At 40.2% G+C, this 9544-nt stretch overlaps 1 protein-coding gene across 1 annotated transcript in view; it reads left to right on the top strand.

Moving 5' to 3' along the window:
• Positions 1–9201, top strand: part of mRpS29 (mitochondrial ribosomal protein S29) — a 67072-nt gene extending 57871 nt beyond the window's left edge. Inside the window, exon 9 of the mRNA XM_068230735.1 lies at positions 8771–9201. Within this exon, the coding sequence (XP_068086836.1) occupies positions 8771–8971 (201 nt within the window). The 3' untranslated portion in view covers positions 8972–9201. The remainder of the gene's footprint in view (positions 1–8770) is intronic.
• The last annotated feature ends 343 nt before the right edge of the window (positions 9202–9544 follow it).

Genomic DNA, 9544 nt, shown 5'->3' on the forward strand with positions numbered 1-9544 from the left:
ACTCCTGGATATCTTCAAACGAGATCCCAATCTCCTGCAGATCTTTCTTTACCTCACTGAACCATGCCCCCATTGTCTTTTTCTCTTGGAGGAAAGTGAAAATGCAGTTGGTTAACCGTGTTGACTTCATTCGGGCCATGTGTCCATAAAAAATAATGCTCCTTTTCCGCACCAGATCGGTTATTTTCTCCACATGCGAGTACAACTCCTCGTTGTGCCATCTTTTAAACTCACCATTGTCTTTGACTGGGCCTAAGATTTTCCTCAAAATCTTCCTTTCCTTAGCCTCCAATTTCTCTATCATGCCTTTTTTTGTTCATGGCGAGACATTCTGCTGCATATAGAGCCTCTGGCCGGATGACAGTGCAATAGTGTTTGATTTTTGCATTCAGAGATATAAATCTTTTGTTATAGACATTTTTAGTCAGATGGTGAGGCATTTCAATTTTATTCATGTGTGATGCAAAGGCTTCTTTTTCTGACATGTTAAGTTCTGTCCATTCACCAAGATACTTAAATTTTTCAACCCGCTTGACTTTTCCGTGAGTGTCTTCTAGCTCACTTGGCGCCAGTTTGATGTTTAAACATAAGAGTTTCATTTTTGGTCCGTATTGAACTGAGAATGGACCCTTTCTAGTTTTTCCTATCTTCCAGTTTGATGTTTGTAATGAATTTCGTTTTCTGAAAGGAGATCCAGAAGTTGTTTCGTGGCCACATCCAAGGAATCAGCAAAAACTGCAAGATCGTCTGCAAATGCTAGACAGTCAATTGAAAGGTTCTTGTTCTTGTGGCCTAGTCTGATTCTGCTTTCAACTCCTTCATAACTCATTTCTCTGTGCCATTCACGGATCACTTTCTCAAGAACGCAGTTGAACAACAGAGATTATTATTATTATTATTATTATTATTATTATTATTATTATTATTATTATTATTATTATTATTATTATTATTTCGTTGTGCCCATTCATAGAGCACGTTGGAACTTGTTCATTGGTTTTTGCCTTCCAAAATCTTCATGAACTCACTGTGTTGCCTCTGACCACTTTGTACCAGTCCTGGTACTAGTTTTCACCGTAAATGTGTGTTTATTTACTTAGGTCCTGAAGACTTTGCAATTTCTCATGATGTCTTCCCCGATGTTCAATTAATTCATTAATTAATTCAGGTCGCCTCTTGTTTCCTCCAGTTAACTTATTCTCCTGTTTTGGAATTTGTTACATTAAATAATATTCTTGCAAGTCTGTTATTATCCATCCTAAAACTACTGTATGTCCAAAAAATGTCAAACATCTCCTCGATACAGTATTGATGAAACTGTGTGGTTATAGAGGTCTGCAGTTCACCTTTTGCTCCAGTTCCATTTTCTTCTATTGGACCGAAAATTGTCCTGAGAGCCCGAACTGTCTGCATCCAAGTCGACTATAATACATCATGCCAGGTTCACAAGTTGAAAGTAAGTGGTTGGAGTGATCCTTTAGATGATCACATAATTACAGCTCGGTTGTTGAGATCGAGAGGTGCCGCTGTTTACAGTGTGTTTGGCCCGCGAGAGCTATTTTATTTCGCTCACGTTAGCTGATTAGGAACTCCTGAGCTGCGCCACATGGGAGTATCACCTCTCCCTCTGCTACGACATCATAGTAAGTTCGTGGATTATTATTACTATCACTCATTCATGTTGCTTCGGGCAACTAAGGACCACGTCATTTCGATTGTCTCCTTCCCCAGGCTTTAATATCTGCCCATTACTCCTGCATTCATTGCTGGTGTTGTTCCTTTCTTTCTTTCTTTCTTTCTTTCTTTCTTTCTTCGGTCCATGCCTTCCTTGTTTTCAGCTTCGGCTTTTCTTGGAAAGTCTTGTCGTCTTGAAGTTTCTTCTTCTTATTCTGGCTGTTGTTATTATTATTAGACATTGTTAGAAAATCCGTATTTCTCCGCATCCAAGACTTTTTTCCCACTCAGAATCTCAAGTGAAAAATCGAGCATCGTCTTGCATTCACGACTTGACTGTAATGAACACCACTGGCAGCTGCTTCCTTTCACCCCCAACCGGTTGTAATGTCACTGTACTGCGGGAAATAGTGAAGAGTGAATGACATTCTAGTAGCCTCTACAAAAGCATTTCTCAAGTCTGCAAAATAGCATCAAGACATGCAAGCTTTCGAATTCTTAGAAAAACCACGGCTACTCAGTGGCAGAGTTATAACCAGTCTACTGTACCTGATGCTTAGTAAAATTCAGTTTTATAGACACCGGGAGTATTTTCATGTTAGATAGTCATATTGTAGAGCTACGTTGAACAGATATTGCCGGCAGATTTTTAACAGGTTGTAATTTATCAACCTCACCATACAAACAACAGACTTCAATGAGACAGAAGACAGTCTATCCCAAGATCTTGACGAGATGGGTGATTATTTCAAAAAATGGCACCTGAAACCTAGTCCACCAAAGACAGAGGTAGCTGCATTCCACCTAAATAACAGACTGGCAAACTATCAATCTACAATCAGGTTCAGAAACCACACACTGCAGTGTAATACCAACCCAACATATCTTGGTGTAACTTTAGACAGGTCTTTAACCTATCGACGCCATCTTGAGAAACTGGCTGCTAAGCTTAAAAGCCATAACAAATTGCTGGGTAGACTAGCTAGTACTTCATGGGGTGCAGACGCGTGCACACTATGAACAACTGCTCTAGCAGTAGTATAGTCACCAGCTGAATATTGTTCCTCTGTATGGCTCAATAGCTCCCACACTAGTTTGGTTGATGTCCAACTGCACCACACAATGAGAATTATATCTGGTACATTGCGCTCTACTCCTCAATGGTTACCATTACTGAGCAACATTCAACCTCCTCACATCAGATGGCAAAGCGCCCTTGTTAGACTGTGGACCAGGATAGCGAAGAACAGTTACCTCCCAGTACATCAGGATACAGATGAAAATGCCATAACGAGACTCAAGTCACGGAAACCTGCCTGGAAGATGGCAAAGGAATTAGTTAATTCACATTTCAAGCCTGATGAAGTATGGAAACACGAATGGTCTCAATCACACCCTCATGGCATTGTCAACATCAGGGATCCAACTGCAAAGTTGCCTGGGTTCAACCTTCCTCGCTCCACCTGGACACACTCAACAGGATACGGTGCGGAGTAGGAAGAAGTGCTTCTGCTCTGCGTCAGTAGTGCTGCAAAGACTCTCCAGCTTGTGACTGTGGTGCTGAAGTGTAAACCATCCTGTACATTCCGAAGGACTGCCCTCTGCGAGCTTTTGCTGGTTCCATCGAGGACAATCACCGAGTGACCCCTGAGGCACTCTCTTGGCTGGAAGAGCTGGACATTCGTCTCTGAGAGACTGAAAGACCCCCACGTTAACCTTTTTAATGTGGAGTTTGCTGTGAGCTTGCATCCGGGAGATAGTAGGTTCGAATCCCACTATCGGCAGCCCTGAAAATGGTTTTCCGTGGTTTCCCATTTTCACACCAGGCAAATGCTGGGGCTGAACCTTAATTAAGGCCACGGCCGCTTCCTTCCACCTCCTAGGCCTGTCCTATCCCATCGTCGCCATAAGACCTATCTGTGTCGGTGCGACGTAAAGCCCCTAGCAAAAAAAAAAAAAATATGGAGTTTGTATGTATATATATATTGTATGTATATAGTCATTTATTTTCGTGCCTGTTAAGAACTGGTACATAGTCAGTTGTCAACTGTAGCATCATATGCTAAATAAATAAATAATAATAATCTGTATTATGTAGCCAATTTTAAGTGATTGGTTATTAAACATGTGAAAATGAAGAATAATTGTGCAGCCACAAGAAATTATGGCATAGGCCTAACTAAAGCCAATATTTGTTGTTAGAGTGAAGACAAAGATAGCCTACAAAATGGGTACTGTACTGGCTGGCAAGAAGGATGCTTTAAAGTAGTCGAAGATGAAATTGTGTGGTATGTGCGCGAAAAACACAAGGGCGGAATGGCCATACCACAGCACAATTAACTCATTCATTGACCTTAACACTCATGTCTCTATTAGGCATATACGTCACTAGCCGCTGAAGTTGACTGAACCCGGCAAACAAGACGTGCGTGTAGCGGCAACCGGGTGTACATTATACTGAGTAAAAGTGACAGTTTTATAAACAGCAGGAATATTTTCTTGATGGATCGTCGTATTGCAGACTCATGTAAAACAGGTATTGCAGGCAAATTTTCAGCGGGTTCTCTTTGATATTATGTTTTCAATTTTAAGTTAATTGTTATTAAACCCACGGAAATAAAGAAATATGGCACAACAGAAGTCAGTGTTCAGCGTTAGCATGAAGACAGAGATGGTCTAGAAATGCGTACTGTACAATAAAGGCTTTCGTATGATTTTACAAAGCACTTTTTATGCCTGATTTAATTTGTTTGAAGGAAAACATGGGGGTCATCTTGCATTCAGGGTTGTCTTGGATTCGGAGAAATACAGTAATTTTGTATGGGTATTTTTAGCCTGGTGCCATCCTTGTAAGGCAATTCACCGATGCGGGTGGTCGCCATCTGCCTTATATGGGAACCGTGTGTTATTGTAGAGGAGGATAGTGTTATGTACGGTGTGTGAGTTGCAGGGACGTTAGGGACGGCACAAATACCCGGTGTATGAGCCAAGGGAATTAACCATTTAAGGTTAAAATATCTGACCTGGCCAGTAATTGAACCCAGGGCCCTCTGAACCGAAGAGCACTACGCTGATCATTCAGCCAAGGAGCCGGCAGTTGGAAGAATGAAATTGGAAAGGCAGGGAAATATGTGCCAGAAGAGAGGGGAAGGGAAGTAATAATACAAAGAAGGAGGAACCTATAACTATCAAGGAATTGCACTCATATCACATATTCCAAAAATAATGGAAAGGAGATTGGTAGGAAAGATAAAAGCATGGTTAGAAGAGGAGCTTAGGTGCGCAGCTGTGAGCTTGCATCCGGGAGATAGTGGGTTCAAACCCCCCTGTCAGCAGCCCTGAAGATGGTTTTCTATTGTTTCCCATTTTCACATCAGGCAGATGCTGGGGCCGTACCTTAATTAAGGGCACGGCCGCTTCCTTCCCACTCCTAGCCCTTTCCTGTCCCATCATTGCCATAAGAGCTATCTGTGTCAGTGTGACGTAAAGCCAATTGTAAAAGAGAGAGAGGAAGAGGAGCACTGTTTGGGCGCCATCTCACTATACTCGTAGTGCAACAGCGTTTCTACTCTTGGAGACCTAAGCAGCGTCTGCCTACCATCAGCCGCCATTCTCGCACACTTATCATTGCAACACCGTATTTTCGTATGTAAAAGTTATTTGATGGACGAGTTGGCTCAACGGGGATGCGATTCATCTGTTGAACAATTGCCTGGTGAAGCAGAGATTCATGTAGTTTTAACAGAGGAAAAGTTAGACGACATTGGTGTGAATCTTGAACGGTCACCAAATAAATCACTCACAAAATTAGCACAGCAAGGAGGGGTTTTGGTTTCTTCTGCACACAGAGCTGTTACACATCAAACCATGCAGGTTTACACGGGCCTGCTGATCCAGTCACAAGAGTGAGATATTGTGAGTGGTATCTTGCATCATTGAATGATCGTTTATTCGACCCGCAGCTTGTGTTCTTTTCAGACGAGGCCTAGTTTCATCGTAATGGTCATGTGGACAATCGTAACTCTTGCTATTGGTGTGGAGAAAATCCTAATGCTCTTTAAGAAGTCCCTCATTATAAAGAATTACAGTTTCAGCATGTCTTATAAGGTAAGATTTCATACAAGATCGTATACACGCTTAAAGTAGGGCGACCACGCACGATTTAAGTTGGGCTGAGGCAGCTGTTGTAGCGCAGAGTACGAACAGTGTGCGCTCGGCCTGGGTTTATACGACAGACCCTTTATGGTATTATACGCAGGGAAGTTGACAAACTACCTCTATAACTGTGAATCAGAATTGAAAAGAAATGGCTTCCACTGTTGTTGTTGTTGTCTTTTAGTCATTAACCCATAATCTCATTTGATCCAGCTCACACATTTCTTCGTAACTGTTACATCCTACATCGGCTCTGATCTCCTTGTCGTATACATACCTTGGTCTATCCCTACCATTCTTACTGCCTACACTTCTGTCAAAAGCCAACCGAAAAAGTCCTGTGTGTCTTAAGATGTGTCCTATCATTCTAAATCGATATGCTCCCACAAATTTTATTCACTATCTCTTTATTCGTGATTTCATCTACTCATCTCACCTTTGGTATTCTTTTGTAACACCACATTTCAAAAGCTTCTATTCTCTTTCTGAGCTAGTTATCTCCATGTTTCACTTCCATACAAGTCTTCAAAAACATCTTCCTAATTTCTATGTCATTGTTCGAAATGAACATACTTCCTTACGTGTACGTTTTATTTCTGCCACCATTAGGTATTCTACTATCCATCTACTTTAAGACTTCAGGTCCTGCATCACCTGACTTTGTATGACTGCATTCCATTACTTTTGTATTGTACTCATTTCGCAAGAATCTGTCCATACCATTCAGCAGTTTCTCCCGTTCTCCTTCAGACTCAGATAAAATAACAATATCATCAGCAAATATCAAGGTTTTGATTTCCTCTCCTTGGATTGTGATTCCCTTTCCAAATTCCTCTTTGATTTCCTAAACCTCCTGTTCTCTGCTATCTGAGGTTCAAGAAATTGAAGAAAGGAAGGAATGCTAGGAGATGGAATTAGATAAGTTGATATAAGTTCCACTATAACAAGGGGAAAAGAAGAAAGGAAGTTCTGTTTTAGCTGTGTCTAGAGGCAAGTTGGGAGGATGTAATGGTTTAGGAATGTTACTGGACTAAGACAGGGAAGTGTCCTGTCAACACTTTCCTTTATAATGGTTATGGATGAAACTGTGAAGCGTTGGGTATAAAAGAGAGATTACATTTTGGTGGGGAATGGACACTTTACGAAGTGCAAGAATAACTGAACTTACTGCATGAGAAATTATCGACTATGGTATGAAATTCAGTGTGGAGAAGAGGTGGTGGTGATAACCAGAGGTGAAAGAGTAGGGATTTGATTGATAAATATTGGAGGCCAGAACCTTGAAATTGTGCAACTGAACTACTGCAGTATGGTATAAAATGTATTTATTTATTTGTTTGTTTGTTTGTTTGTTTGTTTGTTTGTTTGTTTGCTTCTTTATTTATTTATTTATATATTTTATTTATTTTATTTATTTATTTTCATTTATTTATTTATTTATTTATTTATTTATTTATCAGAACATATACATAGTATCAACAACAAAGACATCTACACCAATGCAGGAGTATATGAACTCACTTGTGACGACTGCAAAATGTTTTATGTAGGAAGGCTTGGATAAACCTTAAATCAAAGATACCAAGAACATTTCAAGGCAGTAAAGTACACCAGATACTCAGCTTTTGCGGAAAAAGTTTATAACAATAATCATAGCTTTTTAGGGATCGAAAAGGACATGAAATTAATTTTTAAAGCAACAACATTGTAAGTTTATATGTATTGTTTGCACACTCTTACACTTGTTCTTTCTTTTTCTTATTTTACAGTTGATCTCAACAGGGCTCCATTTAAACTTTTTTAAACTCATTTTAACTCATTTTGATGAGACACTCATGTGGACTTAAATGTTGTAAATAATTTTAACACTGATGATGAACCGTAGAGTCCAAAAACCGATTTTGGATTAAACTAGTGTGCTGATACAACTGTTTGTTTGTCCAACCCTTGTCCCATTTCTCTACGGGGTCGGGTAAGAGGCGAGATGAATCTGTCGTGACGGGTTTTTATGACCTAATGCCCTTTCTGATCACAACCTCATCAGAGGAGTTAATGAGATGAAATGAATGATGTGATATATGATGGTAGGAAGGGGGAGAGTGAAACCTGGTGCCGGCATATAGCCTACTCCTGTTGAATAGCACCAAGGGGTCTGCTCAAGGCTTAACATCCCCATCCGACGGACAAATCACCATCAAGAGCGTCATATGCTCTCACTCCATATGAGCACTGCAGAGAGGTTTGGAATTTATTCCAGGTTTTTGGCACATAATCTAGTTGTACACCAGCACCACTCCCACCCTGCTGGTCAACATTCTGATTGTCTGGTGTCAGACCGTTTAATGACCATGGCCACCAGGCAAGCAGTGTGCTCATGTGAGTGTTTGTGATTATTGGTTCTCTATTTATACTTTAGCTCTTTGATTCCAGTAAAGATTAGCAATAATTCTTACATTTTTGTCATCTGTGCCACATAGTGTATAACTATATTGACGTATGTAACGGAGACCTAGGCAGTGAGAAGAAGAGAGGAGCATAAAATTCAAACCAGTGAAATGAAATTGCTAACAAGTGTGATAGAAAAGACTTAGGGAGGAATGAAGATGTCAGGAAGGAAATTGGAATGGAAAGGTTGAATGACAGAACTGTCAAGAATTGAGTAAGATGGTTTTGACAATACCACATTGAAGGATGTTAAACAGCTTGTATAATACGTACAAACAATTGTATACAGGTTGCTTTGCCCCTTTACTTTACCAGAGTTTCCTGCATCCCTACCTCCATGTGGTGTCGCACACTTTCAAATTTAATTAGTACATTTTGGAGAGATAAACAATTGTTGTATCATTTTTTAATCAACCCTTGTATGTATGTATGTATGTATGTTTGTATGTATGTATGTATGTATGTATGTAATGACTGGTTGTAATCTTTTCTGCAGGGATTTGAGCATATGGACCCTTTCATCCCAATCCAAGTGACAGAGTATGACAACAAGGAGTTTGATAGCTGCATAGACTACTACGTTGATCGTCGCTGGCTGCAGCTGGAGAAGTCTTGGACGGAGGAGGGCCGCAAGGAGTTGTCGTTCCTCAGTAATCGCAATGGCTACTCCCTCATGCATTTATGTGCTCCCTTGTAGAGATGGACTGTAATAAATAATGTACATATTTCAGGCGAGACCATTCAGTAGCTTTGTAAGTAATGGAATCATACCGGGTATAGGAAATAAGAGGCAGTGATAAAGTAACCAACTCTATAACTCTGAGGATGACAATACTGCCCTTGATGAAGATGGAAAGATGTTGATCTGCAGATCGCAGATTCTCTATCAATTGTTTACCTAGTCCTTTCTTAAATTATTTCAAAGAACTTAAAAATTTATTGAACATTTCCTGTGGTAAATTCCTCTTCCTATAAATGAATATTTACCCCAATTTCTCTTCTTGAATTCCAACTTTATTGTCATATCTTTCCTACTTTTAAAATACCCACTCAAGCTTATTCGTCTGCTAATGCTATTTCACACCATCTCTCCATTGACAGTTTGACTCCTTAGTGGAGCAGCGTTCTACATCAGTACTGCAGACAGGCACTATACATGTTGCCATTGATGCTTTCACGGCCCATACTTATAGACATGATATAGGCTTTGGGGCTTATGCCGTGTCATGAAGATAAGGTGAAATTCTTTAAGTTTCGCAGAGAAATTTGC

Source organism: Anabrus simplex, chromosome X (assembly GCF_040414725.1).
Source record: "Anabrus simplex isolate iqAnaSimp1 chromosome X, ASM4041472v1, whole genome shotgun sequence".
Lineage (NCBI taxonomy): Eukaryota > Metazoa > Arthropoda > Insecta > Orthoptera > Tettigoniidae > Anabrus > Anabrus simplex.